This window comes from Serinus canaria, chromosome 2 (assembly GCF_022539315.1).
Source record: "Serinus canaria isolate serCan28SL12 chromosome 2, serCan2020, whole genome shotgun sequence".
Taxonomy (NCBI): domain Eukaryota; kingdom Metazoa; phylum Chordata; class Aves; order Passeriformes; family Fringillidae; genus Serinus; species Serinus canaria.
In genome coordinates this window covers 142,749,019-142,765,116 of record NC_066315.1, presented here as the reverse complement: position 1 = coordinate 142,765,116, position 16,098 = coordinate 142,749,019, and the positions used below count along the sequence as shown (strand labels likewise).

The 16,098-nt window shown below is 37.8% G+C and overlaps 1 protein-coding gene across 2 annotated transcripts in view; it reads left to right on the top strand.

The window, feature by feature from the left end:
• Nucleotides 1-16,098, top strand: part of ADCY8 (adenylate cyclase 8) — a 117,540-nt gene that overhangs the window by 35,177 nt on the left and 66,265 nt on the right. For both annotated transcript variants that reach the window (XM_030235674.2, XM_018913943.3), the window contains exon 3: nucleotides 13,545-13,675. In XM_030235674.2, the coding sequence (XP_030091534.1) occupies nucleotides 13,545-13,675 (131 nt within the window). The remainder of the gene's footprint in view (nucleotides 1-13,544; nucleotides 13,676-16,098) is intronic.

Genomic DNA, 16,098 nt, shown 5'->3' with positions numbered 1-16,098 from the left:
TCAAATCATTGCAATTATGAATAAAAAACAAACATGGTGCTCTCAGTTTTCACAAATCCATTTTATTCCAATAATATCATAACTTGCTACCACCTGTTTGAAATTTTGATTTAATACTTTCATGTGATATTAAAAATGTTGACAACCAGTGCTATACTTTGTTAATGAACACTTCAAAGACACTGTCTTTGTTTTAAGCTTGATTTTGTTGCAAGCACACAGCAGGTAATTTTGCTTTCATCATATCTGGGCAATGAAAATAGATAGTCTAACTCACTTTCTTAATTAGCTACTGAAAACCCTTCAAAACCAATGAGTATGTAATTTCCCTCATTGTGAAAATGCTGTGAAATTTCCTTAATGAAGAACAGAAACCTGCACTAAATTTCTTTTTCATTTCTATTCCTCAGGATACAAAATCCCTAAGTTTTAAATGAATGACATATTAAATCCAGACACATATTGAAATGATGGCTTTATGTAGAATTGCTTTCAATATATATCAGGTGTCCTGACCTGCTCTTTCATCAGTCTTGAAATTTGCATAACATTTTAAACCTTGAAATACTACAATTTAATTATAGAGAGTCTCTCAGATAACTTTGTCATGCTGCCTTTTCCTGCACCCCACATACATATGTCAAGTTATACATATCTGAAAACAATTATTGAGTAGTGAAGTCAGGATTATTGTTGTGCAATAAAAATTGTGCAGGAATGTTTGACTAACTGAAGCTGCAAATGAAGGCTTAAACGGACTATACAAGGAAAATCACAAAAGTTAAATAGCTAAAGTTATTATAGCTACAAGACTATGAAAATCAGTCCAGCCCTTACCCCTTCTCTTGTAATAAGATCACAACACTGTAGGGCAGCAATTCACAGAAAAGGCATTTAGTTATGATTAGAAACTTTTCTGGTGTCATGGCCACACATCAACTCCTCATACAAGGCTCTAGACCAAAGACTCTAATGAAGCCTGGACAAAGCAATAGGAGAACAGGAATGGGAGGCTGATTTCAAGCTAAGCAAAGTTGTTAAACTGTATCTTACTAACCTGAGCAACCTGGGATCTGAACTAATGTTCAGAAAACCCAATATATATCCTCTCTGAAACATTTTGTTTGCACTACTTCTAGTAGATTTAGAGCACTTAATATCATTTTATATAGAAATTGTTTGAGATCAGAGGGGAAAACGGTCCATATCTGTTTGACTTTTACATTCATCCTCTGGAGAGGTGCTCATTTGTGTTCTCAGTGTAGCAGGTTATGCATCATTCATGAAGAGAAAACTCCTTACCTCTTGCACAGAGCTCACCAGCAGGGCTGCTCAGCTCTTGCTGTGGTAAACTATTGGGAGGGAGTGAACTCAAATCAGAAACAAATCCTCCAGGTTCTTCTAAGTTTTGACAAGCCAAATGGAGAAAATTATTCTAATTTTAGCACTACATTTGTGTAGTTTCAGTGCAGATACCTAGTTCTAGAAGTTACTAAAGCCGCAACACATTAGTCTTTTTAGTTGTATTCTTTAAATCCTTCTCCAAGACAGTCCTCAGCAAGCAGGCCCATTTCTCTGCAGAAATAATCTCAAATTCCACAGAGAGAAGATCGTTTGATGTGGAAACAAAGGTCCTTCTTATTATCTTCCTTAATTCTTATGGAAATGTTGATGGGCATCTGACACACTGGCAGAGGAAATGGAGCTGGAGGCTGGAGGCAGGAGGGTAGGTGGGGAGCAAGCACTGCACTTCCAGTCTTGCCAGGAGTATACAGGCCAGAAGGTCCAGGCTGGTATCAAACCTGATCCACTGGGCTTCTGGGGATGCTTCCCATCAAGGTGGGACAAAGATGGGTGTCTGCAAGTTTTAATTATGGGTTAGTCAGATCAGAGGGGAGAAAGAAGAAAAACTTTTCTGCATTATATGGTGTAATGAGAAGAGTCCCCTAAGAGAGAGCCTTACAGACAATTCCTCCCTGCAAGTTCTGCCACTGGCTTACTGAGCACCTGCATTCCAGGTAACCTCTTTCTCATAGGGGATTTCACAAACCCAAGTGAAGCTCATTTTGAAAGTCAAAACAGTTTGGATAATGTTTCCTTTGATTTTCACAAAGGATTAGAGCTCACCACCTGAAAGGACCATTTGTCCAGGTGAGAAGAGGATAGGTTTGTTTTCTAGATATGATCATACAGTCTGTATTTCTAGTATGGGTATCAGGGCTAGAAAACGAGGATACAGCCCTTAGTCTTCAGAACAATCTGGGGTTGGCATATTTAGTCTCTTCTGCCTGAGATCTTTGGAAAAACTGTAATTCTGCCTTAATCTCTTTTTCCATTAAAAATCCTGTTCAGTTTGACCATTTGTTTCATTCTACCTCTACTTCCAGAGGATTTTTTTTCACACTTTCCCCTGCAACAATCTCTGTTTCCCATGGCTTTAAGAAGCTCTCTGCAGATTGATGAACTCTAGTTTGTTTTTTGGCTTTTATTTTTTTAATTTTTTAAAGCAGCTTACATGTTATGTAGGTTTTATCAAGCTCTCACAAAGCTAGAATTTAATCAACTGTCAGTACTTTGCAACCTCTAAAATAAAAGCAGATTGGACTGGGATTGGAAAAGACACTTTAAGAGGGTTAAGCACCACATGAAGTCCTGTGTATGTATACATATATTTTTTTAATATATATATATATTTATATATATATATATATGTATGTACAGACATGTATATATATGTGCGTGTGTGTATTTGTGTATATATGGTGGTGGTGAGAATATTAAAATCTCTCTGAATTGGTATGAGGATAAAGTTCAGATTTAGTTTAAAAAATAAAAGAATAATCTTAATTTTAGAGAGCACATGGTCTTTATAAAAATAGCTTAATATGCTTCATATTTTAAAATTATGATCACAATAACTGAGCCTTTATTTTTACAGGGCAAACAATAAACTTACAATTTAAAAAAAACCCCAAAATTATGTAAACCTCTGGTTAAATATTACATTTTAGGGTTTTTTTTTTCCTCTTGAGAAAAACCAATTTGTTAACTGTGAGATTCTAAGTAAAGCTTCACATTTGTCCAGAGTTTCTTTCATCTTAGTACTTTTCTCTAAAGAACCATGGTTGCCACAGAAATCTTTTCCTTCATGCTGTTCCATCAGCACTTGGATGATCAAACACTAAGTATAACATACTGGTTGATCCAACAAATAAAGGAATGTGAAATGTTTATATTCTTCACAATCCATTTCCATATTCTAATTTAGTAGGTGACCTGTTTCCTATATCCAATAAAAACTTTTCTTCTTCATTGTTGGGGAAAGAAATCTCTACATGCATTTCTGATTGTGTAGATACCAGGATGTATATTTACTACACCTTCTCTCAAAACCCCCCATTACTGAACCCATTTGCAGTAGAAATACAAAGATTGTAAAGTCAGGGTTTATATGTAGTGCCTTCACATTCACTGCTGGTGTTCGTTTCTTGTCATCAAATCATAACTTCCACATTTTTCTGTTGAGTAGAAATCTAAGGTAAAATCAAGACAAAAATTATCTACTTCCTTTGCTTCTATTCCTTGCAAATCCAGAGTTGTCACATGGGCTCAAACAGAATAATGAGATTTATAGTCAATGACAGAGAGAAGTGCAATTCATATAGGAGAGAAATCCCACTGTCAGATCTTCAGGCATGGTAGCTTTCCTTGGAAGAAATTAGTGAGAAGGAATCCTCCTTCCTAGCAGATGGATTTTGGATTCACTGAGGATAAAACTCCTGCGAGGTACTTTGATCTCCAAACCAGGTTGTTAAAATGCTGGTCAATAGTGAACGAAACAGACAGGATTTTGGTGGCCTGTTTCTCCTGTGCTCTCAGCTCTTTGCTAAAGAGTGAGGTGTCTAAAAAAAAAAAAAAAGCCTTTTTCAGAGCTGCCACCAACTATTGACCCTTGCTGATGCATCAGGGAAGTGGACAGAGCTGAAATGAGTAAGGGAAATGAAATAATTTCAGCCCCCTACAGTGATGAGACTTGTACCAGCTGGGCTGTCACACATTCCTCTTGGCTTAATAAAGAACTCCAAGCTCCAAATTCATCAATTTAGTGCCTCTGCTCTGAATTTCTCGTTCAGGATTAGAACTGTTAGTGTACTAAGAAACTTCCCTTAGTGTCCTAAAAAGACTGTAGGGAGACTCTAAAATTAATGTCCTTACAGAATGCTTAAGTAATAGAGGGACTCTGTAGTCCAGGTAATGCTTTTAAACAATATAACCATAAGCAGTACTAATTCCAAGATAAACAGAGTCAAGTTACTGATGCCATTATTGAGATGATTTAAGGTAAAATAGAATATTTGGATTAACATTTATAAATAGGCTAGAGATCTTTTAAATTGATGTTGTTTGGGTTTCTCCTTTTTTTTCTTTTATTTATTTCTTAATTGTATTCTTCACACATATATTTGTAACTCTGTCACTATTGTATTAGTAACTACTTTTCCCAGTACTTTTCCATGGCCTTTCTGGGAGCAGAAAGACAAAACAAATTCCAGAGCTCCAAGCCCCAGGAGGTAGAAGGTTCTGTGCTATCTTGGTTCTTCCTGGGAACCAAGACCAAGAACAACTCATCGAGGTCCATTCTCATGGAAAAAGTACAACTAGTGCTGAAGGGAGGGCTGAAGAGAAGGAGTTTGGCTTGGGGAGGAATGGCATTACCTCTCGTCCTCCTAACTGGTGCTTTTTATCATTTATGTTAATTTCCTAAAACCTATAAATGTGTACTTATCCCTGTAGGAGAGGGCTTTTGTGGGCATCTTTCCGTAAGTGCCCCTGAAGGCCTTCAATAAAGATCCCCTTTTATATCACCTCCTTTCTAAAATTATCTCGAGTTTCCTTCCCAGGTTGGGCAAAAGGCAACAATATCACCAGTATTCAACTGTCCATCTACAAGCCTATTCAAAGGAGTTTGATTTTCAGGAGGTGACTATTTCTCCCACCTGCTGAAAGGAAGTTTTATCCTTCTTGTCCTGTTTAGTAGTGGAGTCTTGTAATTCTCTGACAAGGTGCATCCCTTGTTTTGAACAGAAAATATGACCTTGTGGCTCTTATTCATCTTGGTATCTGCAGTGATTTAGTCATAGAAAACTGAACAATAAAAGGCACAAAAGCCTTCTTTCTGATATTTTCTATGTCATTAGCTGCCATGAGTACTCCTGACAGATGTGTATTTTACTGAAGTTGTCTAGAAATTTTCAAAACAGCTCAAAAAAAAAGGAACAAAATGGAAAAAGAGACATCTAAATCAATAGAAAAAAGAACCAGTACAGAAGAATTAAATGAAGGCTTAACAGCAGATAAGTCAAAGCTGCTCCAGAGAAGCACAGCACAATAAGCATTAAAGTCAGATGGTGCCATTCCGATATTTTAGAACTAATTTGAATTGTAGGAGCTGTTTTGTGATCATTTTCTATCCCAGTAAAACAAGGAAAAGCTTAAGATTATGCTATTATGAAATCAGTGTTGTGTCTATCTCTCTCCTGTTCTTTAGCTCTGACTCCAGCCTTCCTTGCAAACTAGCTGAAATTTATGGAAGCCAATACAGCAGAAGATAGCACAAAGCTTTTTGTCGTAATATGAGTCTTATTTCCATATAAATATTTTTCCCTGAATATTTGTCTTCTCCACTATTGTTTAATAAAGAATGAATTTTTTAAAAATCATAATGATATTTGAAAGAAATAAAACTGAGAATATAGAATATGCCTTTCCATTATTAGATGAGTCTAATGGGTTACTGTGGGGCTGGAGAGTATCACTTGTTCAGCTCAGGGATCCCCAGCAATAAGTAGGACATTGACCTGTTGGAGAAAATCTAGAGGAGAGTCATGGCCCAAGAGCTGGGGCACTTCTCCTATTAAGACAGGAGGAGAAATTTGAATTGTTCAGTCTGGGGGAAAGAATCCCACAGGGAAAACTTATAGAACCTCCCAGTGCTTAAAAGGGCTTCAAGAGAGATGGAGAAGGACTTTTGACAAGGGCATGTACTGGTAGGACAAGGGGGAATTACTTCAAACTGAAAGAGAGTAGGTTGAGTTTGCTATTAGGAAGAAATTCTGGACTGTGAGGGTGGTGAGACACAGGAACAGGTTGCCCAGGGATGTTGTGTCTGCCCCTTGACTGGAAGCTGGATGGAACTTTGAGCAACTTGGTCTAGAGGGAGGTTCTCCTGCCCATGGCCAGGAGGTAACTGACTGATCTTGAACAGCCCTTCCAACCCAACCCATTGCATGATTCTATGATAAATGTTCATCTCTACAAGGTAGGGCAGTAATACAAATTGTTTTGTAACTCCTGCTTTTCACCACTCATCTTTCTAACATGGCTGGGTTTCACAATAGAGTGTAAATCTAACATGCCCTTCATTCAGGAGATAAAATATCATGTGTTAGGGTTCAGAGGATGTGGAATTATTACCAATTGTGTGTATTCAATACAGACACTTAATTTGAGAGCACTTAATCTGAGACCTGTAGATCCTACTGCCAAAGCTAAAAGATAAACAAACAAAGAACTATCAGGAGAATGTTTCATGATATGCTCCCACCCACTCCCATGCAAGATAGTGGTGCTCATGTGGCCTTATGACAATCTGGTTAATTGTACCTGTGCCATAGAGTAATTACTGCCTGCAGTTAGCAGTTAGCTTCATGATCAACTGTGTTACTTCTAAAAATTTTTTGAAGTATTTTTGTAAATATTTTGAAGAGGAATAATTATTTTTTATTAAATATACCTGCACCAGCAGTAACAAGTACCCAGTATGTTAAAGGATGAGCTAAATATTTATGAAGCCAAAATTATACTGGGAAGGCATAAAAACCTGAACTGGCAGCCCTGGAATCATCCTTCTACATCTCAGGAGCTGCAGGTAAAACAGGCACTAAGATTTTGATCTCCTTACACAGCCAGCTGGGTAATAAAAAAGACACCTCCTTTTACACATGGCAGTAGACTGTTAGTCATCACACCCTGCCAAGATTTTGTAATGTAGCTTCAGGTATTGAATCATCAAACCATTCCCTATTCAGTCAAAACAAAGGACCAGCAGGACCTGCAGTTCCTCCCTTCAGCACGTGCTTTCTATATTGTTTCATACTGGTTTGGAAAACAGCATAGAGGAAACAATTTGACAACATCTTTCTACAAGAATTGGGGGGAAAAAGCTTTTTCCTACTTTGATTGCCACAAACTTTGCAACATATCTCATTAGATGCTTTCATGAAGGGTTCACTTTCATTCACTCTCTTAAATACTGGGTTATCAGTTGAGATTCTAGATATGTTTCATAGACAAAAGCTAAACAAAAGGAGACTCCAAGACCTTCCTTGTGATCTGACCTTGCTTCTCTTTGAAAACAGCAGATGCCTAAATGGAACATGCAGCCAAGGATGGGATAATTTTGGGGTATTAATTGCTGGAATTAAAATAAAAACAAAGTTGATATTGCCCATATCAAACATCACAGAAGTAAGTAGTAAAAGCTAAAGGCAGCCTCATAACCCCACAAGTCTGAATGAATTAGGTACTGCAGTTCCTTCTGTATTTTTTAATTAACTCCCATTGTCTTGATGAGATACAAGAAACAGCTGCAAATAGACTGTCCATGGTACACTTAGTAAGCACAAAGGAATTTATCTTCAGAGCAGTTCATCATAATGAGAGGTGCTAATTTCCATTTTCTAGAGTGACATCTACAATAATTACATCTATTCTGAACATAGTCAGATTTTCAGTACGAAACAATACAATTTTTATTGACTTCCCTTAAATGTAATAAAAGCTCATGCACTCCAGAAAGACTAAAACTACTCCTGCTCTGAATGGCCCTTTTCACATCCTATTAAGTTTAGTATTAAAGACAATAAAACACCTCTGATATTAAATGTAAATGTTGTTAAAGATAAGCTTGATGGTTCTGGAAAAATGATTCTTAAAAATCAAGATGAAAAATGTGAAACAGTTTCTCTAGAGCATCTATGGTTAAACACTTCTGGGGTACACCCACTCCAATTTTACACAAGTGTCTTGGGAACAGCCATAAGCAGCATGATTCCAAATCCAGACTTACTCCCACGACTTCTCTGTAGGTTCCCCCTTTTGATGGTACATGCAGAGGCAGAAGAGCAAAACCTGAAATCACCTGTCAGTCAGGAGGGGGGTTTGCGCCTTGGCAAAGCCATCCCCAGAAAAAATTATGTGGAAGAAAGAAAAGTCTATACCACCTAGATGGAGCTGGTGCACGGAGCCTTTGCAGACAGCAGACCCTGCAGGGGTGATTCCCTCACCTGACCTCAGGCAGTTTGACCTTCCTCTTAGCAATCTCCTTCAGATCCCAAAATGCCTGTCAATGTTTTGTTCTTGTTGTAGTTTTGGTCTCTTTGATCGGCCCAAGTGGAAAGGTCTCTGGTTTTTATTCACAAGACTGAGGCCTTGTGCACTGGTTAATTGAGTCTTCTCAAAAACTGCTGCAAAGGTCATTATTTATTCATCAGGGACATGTCCCACTTCTCCAGGAATGTGCCTACCTATGTTTGTGCAGCTGTAAGCACTGCTACCCCCTGATTTCAGTACAAGAGACCCAAGGGAAGGATCAGTGCATGCAAACCACAGCAAAGCTGTGCGACAAAGAATGACCATTGCAGGTGCACAAAACAATAAATGGGCCTTAGAGGCAGTGAAAATGTTAAATTGCAGCCGGGGAACTTTAAGTAGATGTGGGTGACTCATGAAGTCAATTTGCTTATCATTGCAGGATTTGTTTCACTGTTGCTAACTTTTCCTGAAGGAGTAAATTGGGTAGGAGTCAGCTCCATATTTGACACCTCCTAAACTGACTACACACTCTTTACATCTATGAGCTCCTACTACCATGGACTGAGATCTAATCAAAACAGGCAACAGAACCCAAAGTGACCCATAGTAACACCGAAGGAGTCACTTACTCAGTTGAGTATATTTACAGATTAATTGGATTATATGGCAGTCTGGGCATAACTACCTTGGAGTCACAAAACTCAGGTGTTCGAATGCAGACCATCAATTTGTTATATTTAGTGATTTCTACTGGGTTTTTTTCTTTACCATAGTTATTCTTCAGGTAAAGGTACTTTATAAATTTGTTTACTCTAAACTTTGCTCCATCCTAAACACGGGTTGATTCATGTCATGAATTGTTATTAGAAGAATAGTTCACAAGCTCTTTTCTAGCATTCCTTTGTTGCTATTTTCTTTCTTCTTTGTCTTTTCTCTTGAACAAATATATCTCTGCTTCTTTTCAAACCACTTACCACTGCTGCTTTGAATTGTCTCCACTTAGCCCACTGCTGAACTAGTAAGCTTTCAAAAGATCTGGGTGATGGAGTTTCCTTCACCCTAGAGTTCATAACATTTTATTAGGGCTTTCTCTGTAAGAAAAGGAAATTTTTCTCATGTGTTACCCTCCGGCTCTGAAAATGCCTTCCAAGAGAGACTGACTAAAAAAGTGAGGACTCTTTGTTCATGTAAATAGTAAGGTACAGAAGATAATAAAAAAATGACATTTTTCTTTTCCCTGGGATTAGCTACTGCTTTTTTGTACATGACCTCCACACACTGCTGTTCTTCTGTGCCACAGCATCTAAACCTGTGAAATAGGGGCAATAGTATTTATGTAGCTTGAAGGGGAGTTATGTGGCAAGGATCTTTACATCAAGGGAAGAGTGACCTGACACTCATTCTTGAATACCTGAAAATCTTCCTTCACTGTTGGATTGAAGAAAAGGGAACTGAAAGACCTCTGGAAAAGGACATATAGTGGTCCAGAGAACACTAGAATCAGCTGTAGGAAAAGAAAGAATGGAAATGATCCACACTAGAGCCCACCTCAGTTCCCACCTTGGAGAAGAAGCCTGGTTCAGCATCCCCACCATCTTGTCAGTGTGGTGTGATGCAAGAGTAGCTGGGCATAGAAAGGGACACCTGACACCCACAGAGCAAAAAATCTTCTGTCATTTGAATGCCTCAGTACCAGAAAATTGATGGTAACTAAGTGCCTCAAAAAGTATACATAGATACACACAGGCACACTTAAATGCTATTTTTCTTGCAGTGCTCTTCCTTAGCACAACATACATCATGCAGAGCAGTGACACGAGCTGTCCATGAACCTTCAGTGGTGATTCCAACAAAGGCTCATCACACACTTCACTATTAATGGAGGAGGGCTGCTACAGAGGCAAAGTAATTAACCTCAGTTTTATGGGTCATTGCCAGATCTTATGTGCAGACAAGAACATTTAACTTACCTTAATGAGTAGTATAAAGGTTAAGATATCAAATGTCCTAGGCACATTTTCTTGGCTTAGTGAACATGTGCCAAGCCAACTATGTTTTATTCTAAACAAACTTTCTAGAGGCATTGCTCAATACCACCTTGAATACAAATAGGAACGTCAGATTTTCCTTTTGGGGAAAAAAAAAAAGTACATTCTCTATTTAAGTCATATATGTATGAAGGAACTGATTTTTTTTTGATGTTCACTTATTATAGATTTCATAAATAGATCAATAACAACCACGATTTCTGTTTGCTTTCTATTTTTTAATATCTCCTTTTTAAAAAAACAACTTGTCTTCCAATTTTCCATCCTTCATGAGTAAGCAAGGAAATAACACGTTTCTTTTAAGAGTGAAAAAATTTAGTGTTATTCTGAATGTATCTTCAGAAGAAGTCATTGGACACTTTATTCATACAACTCCCTGAAATACTGACCTGATTTATTCAGAAAGTGGTTTTATTTTTTGGTCATATTAAGCTATGAATCTTAATAGTGAAGGAATAAGAAAACCTAAGTGCCTTCTATCACAGGAAGATTAAGGACGCAAAATTTTTAAAATGTTTCTGACTCCTAGCCTATCAATCAGCAGCTCTTTGCATTTGTTTGTGGGTGAAGCTACCTGAGGAGTAGATGTTCCTGTGAAACGTGGGTTTGCAGGAGTGTGCAAGACCTTCTAAGGGACTGGTTTGCTTCTTGCTATCACAAGAAGCAAACCAGTGTTTACACATCAGAAGAATGAAGGATAGCAGAATTCCCTGATGGAAAGGGTGGAACAAAACCAAGACAAAGCAGATGTGCTAAAATTAGAATCACCTTGTATGGGGAAACAGAAAGTCTGAGCTTGGCTACTTCCCAAAATAAAGGATGATCTTGCTGCATTATAGTTCACAGCCTGCTCTTTAGAAGCCATCACTCACATAATTTTTTGTCTCTTCCTCAGAAAGGCAGGACTTGATTTAGCAAAGGTTTGTAGAATAGGTGGATAAATTAAATATTAGGAGATTCTCAGTTCTCTCATATTCTGTCAGCATTTTATGCAGGAAGGAGTGCCTTCTTGGAGGGGGATGTAACACTCCAGTGCTCCAGTGGTAAAGCACTCCAGTGCTCCAGTGGTAAAGCACTCCAGTGCTCCAGTGGTAAAACACTCCAGTGCTCCAGTGCAGCTTTTGGCAGTCTGGGTTCTCCCCTGTTAAACAAACACACAGTTCACCTCAGCTGGTGCTGCCATCGAGACAAATGGAGGCGTTTATCCACAATGTGCTTCCATCAGAGCTGAAGATTGTTTACTAACTGCTGACTAAGACTGCTCAGAGTGAGAATTCTTCATGATCTACACTGTGAATGTTGTAAGTTAGTCGTGATATCACTTCCTGGGAAAGCCAGGAAGGGATTCCTTCATTTATTCAGATGTTTCATCTATGGCAACGTTTTATTCACATGACATTGAATCCTGCTGGCATAAAAATCATAATTTTCATTATTGGTTTGCTTGACTTTCTCATTCCACCCATCCTTCCTCTTTGGTTTTTCTTGTTCTCTCTGAACAAATCCTCACCCTTGAGAAGGGACACAACACAGCCTGTATTGTGTTTCATTATGGATCTCATTATGACCATGAGATTACTTTATATCCTCCTGATATCAACTTACCTGAAAACAAATTCAACATCAGTTTCTTCAACAGAAAAGGCTGGAGGAGAGGAGAGGAGAGGAGAGGAGAGGAGAGGAGAGGAGAGGAGAGGAGAGGAGAGGAGAGGAGAGGAGAGGAGAGGAGAGGAGAGGAGAGGAGGAGGGAGAGGAGAGGAGAGGAGAGGAGAGGAGAGGAGAGGAGAGGAGAGGAGAGGAGAGGAGAGGAGAGGAGAGGAGAGGAGAGGAGAGGAGAGGAGAGGAGAGGAGAGGAGAGGAGAGGAGAGGAGAGGAGAGGCAGAGGAGAGGAGAGGAGAGGAGAGGAGAGGAGAGGAGAGGAGAGGAGAGGAGAGGAGAGGAGACTTTATTCATCTATCTGTTCTGTAGTCAACATATGTGCCTGATTTGGAAGTTAGTATCTGGTTATGCCTAGATATATCCTATTCCTCAAAATGTTGTTTGAAATTTGGTTATAAATAGCTTACAAATATGCTAGTAACATTCTCTTCTTTAGTTCAATAAGATTCCAGTATTTGCAATCCTGTAAAGCAAAAGAAAAGTGAAAAATTGTAGCTTTGCTTCAGAGTGATTTGGAGTGATAAATTCTAATACTGGACAAAGATTTCTAATCTGAAAAAAAAAAAGGGGGACTAAGGGCAAGAACACACAATAACAGTATTTTAGTACAGAAAGATTATTACAGAGGAAGCAGCAATCAATAATTATCCATGCCCAATTTGAAAGGATAAAAAGAAGGTTTAATTTGCAGAGAAACAGATTTGGGTTGGATACTTGCAAAAATCTGTCAAAGCTGTTAAACTGATGAGCCACTGAAGCCAGTCTAAAATCTCTCAGGGGATGATCTAGGGCTTTCATTAAAGAACTGGATTACTTTTTGAGGGCTTGCCTTGCTGTACTAAGATGTGGTTAGTTAGAGCACAGTGCTAATAAACATGATTGCAGCTTCGATACCCATATAGGCCAGTCACTTAAAATCCTTGTCGGTCTCTTCCAACTCAGGATATTTGGTGAAATTCTGTGAAAATTCTGGCCTTAATTGTATTATAACAAGGCTGGAAACAGCACTTATGTGTTTATGTATTTACCTCCTTATTGACTAATCCTAGAAGTATATGTGCACTAATATGCACTGATACACTGTGTTTGCACACTAATAATAAACTAATATACATTAAAAATAAGCATGTGTATACATATAAACATATGTCTCAAATGTTTACTATTCCTGAGTATTTTTGAAACACAGACAAAACTAATTAGAAATGTTGAATATGTTCTCCAGTCTTCCTAGACAAGAGGACCAGTTTGAATAGCTGCATGTGAACTCAATTTTTCTTCCTTACCTAAACCAGAGGTGTCCTGGACTATGGACTCAGGTTGATAAAGTGAATTATCACCAATGGCCTGAGCTAGAACTTTTAGAGAGGAGGGTCACATCTTAAATAACCACTTATCCAGATCCCTAAACTGGGCATTGTGAAATATCAGTTCAGAGTGACACTGGTTCCCTCTTTGTTTTAGGAACGACTGGTGCTCTCTGTGTTACCACGCTTTGTAGTCCTGGAAATGATCAATGACATGACCAATGTAGAAGATGAACATTTGCAGCACCAGTTCCATAAGATCTACATTCATCGTTATGAGAATGTCAGGTGGGTGAAGTAGCCTTTCTGTAATTCTTAAGGTCTCAGATGTTGGTAAATTACTCTTGTCTGAGGGTTTCCCTTCTGTTGCTTTAGTCATTCATTAATCAGAAACTTAGTATACCCTTGTTTAGTATTTAAGCAGAGAGCCTTTTGATGCCTTCTTTTACTCATCAGGATGGAAATGGCAAGACCTATTTGAACTAAACACTGAGTCTGGACAATTTGTGTCTTTTTTCCCTTTTTTTTTTGCTTTTTCACACTCAGTTCATTTAAGTGGTCAGGATTGCACAGGAAGGGGAGCCCTGCCTACAAGTGGACACATATTCTGCCACAACCTGAAGGTTCACACCACACACTGAAAAATGAGATGGAGACTTGTAAGATGTTCTCAAAGATTGTTCTCAAAAATTACTATGATGAACAATGAGAACTAGATGTTCTCAAAGATTGTTCTCAAAAATTACTATAAAGCAGAGGAACTGTTATATGGTTCCTCTGCTTTATAGTAATTTTTATTTAATTTCTCTTATTATTATTTTCTTAATTCTTATCCCTGTCTCTAAATTTTTTCTTTCCTGATGTAAGTTTTCAGAAGGGTGATAATTATCCTATGAGCTGCTACTCATGGAAATCAGTCCTAATTGTACATTTACACCAGAATGATCAACTTCCACTCCATGACATTACATAACCTTAGTTTTTATTGTATTTCCTGAAAATCAGAATATTTTGTTAGGCCAATAGTATTTTCCACAAGCCTTTCCCAAAACACAAGTGTAAATTATTGAGGGACCATCTTTGAAATCATCATTGAAGGAAGTGCAAAATAAGCATGGATATGGTGGCAGATAGTTAGCCTGGGAAGGAAGTACTTTGCCTTTCAATGAAACCAAAATATAACTTCGTCTGGAGAGGTCCAATAAAAATAATTTACACTTCTGCAGAAGAATAAATTGATTATTTACTGCTTCTGTGCCCAGGCAGTAGCTCTGATATGTTATTTTATTAAATCTAATTGAAAGTTTCAAGGACCCTCATAAAGGTCTGAGTTGCACTAAATTAAAATTTCTTCCATTAACCTTTTTCATGCTCAGAGCAAGTGTTGCTGTAGAAGAATCAAAATATGGAGAAGATGGCCCTTTTGCTTTAATGGAAAAGGGTTGTAGACGGAGTGAGAAGTCAAAGCATATTTTATGCCTGAAAGAGATTTGAAATTAAAATTCTGCATGCTTTAAAATATAGATACTGGTTGGTTTCTATACATACTGCCAGAAACTAGATCTTTTCAAAACTAGGTTTCATACACCATATTTTTTTCCTAAATGTTCAGTACTGAATACTACATAAACCAAGGCTATAGGAATCCTTAAAAGCAGTATCCAGTTATAAATTTTTGTCAGTTTGAAAATTAAAAGTGTAGAAACTACTAATTTGAAATTGTTAGTTTTACAAATATAGTCTATTATTACTTTTCATTACTCTTTGAGTAACTTGGTACTTCACCTTTTAATTTTATTACTTCTCACTGGTAAAAATCTTACCAAGTTTGTAAGCATCTTGTTTAAACCTCACCCAAACCTTTACCAGTCCATCCATTTGAAGATGTGTTATCAGTCAACCTGATTATTACTGTATTTCTTACTGGTTACATTGGTAATTCTCAGACACTGCCAAATTGTGATCTTGTTCACCACAAGTCATCAGCTAAAGTGAAACAAGATCTTCTGGTGCTCAGATGGAAACACCAGTTATTGGCTGACTTTCAGGTGCTAACCAGGTTTGTGCCAGGGTGATGTGTGTCTTTTTGAACATCACCACTTTATAATGTAGCCAATGCTTTCTTTGTCTAATAATTACTGAGCTATCACATACTTTGTTCTGGGTGGTATCTTGCACACCACAGACTTTGTGTATCTTTATGTTTCTCTTTACTCACATGTGGTCATTCTAGGCACAGTGAGCAGCCAAAAGGCAAGAAAAATAACTGGATGTTCAAACTCAGGTTAGAAGTCTGTTTGCAGGTAGTTTGTTAATGGAGATCCTACCACAACTTCAGGCACGCAAGTTGATACACCTAAATTCAAAGTATGATCACACTGGGCTCCCTGTAAAGTCAGTAAAATGAAAAAAAATTATCCAATTAAAGATTGATACCTTATAAAGAGAGCACTATAGTTCTAACTCAGGTACTTCTATCACATGCCTAAAATGACACTAAATAAAACTGGTCTCAACCTAGTGTACATCAAGACTATCACAGACTTTTCTGTACTCTTAGGATTTGAGACTTGCATGATTTGAAAATCTAGAATTTCATTACTTCTATTTTTGGCAAAACATTTTCTCACTCTTCGTAGTATTTTTTTTTAGTTCCTTCAATATTTTTATTCAGTACTCTAGTATGTACAAAAGTATAGAACAGAGGTAAT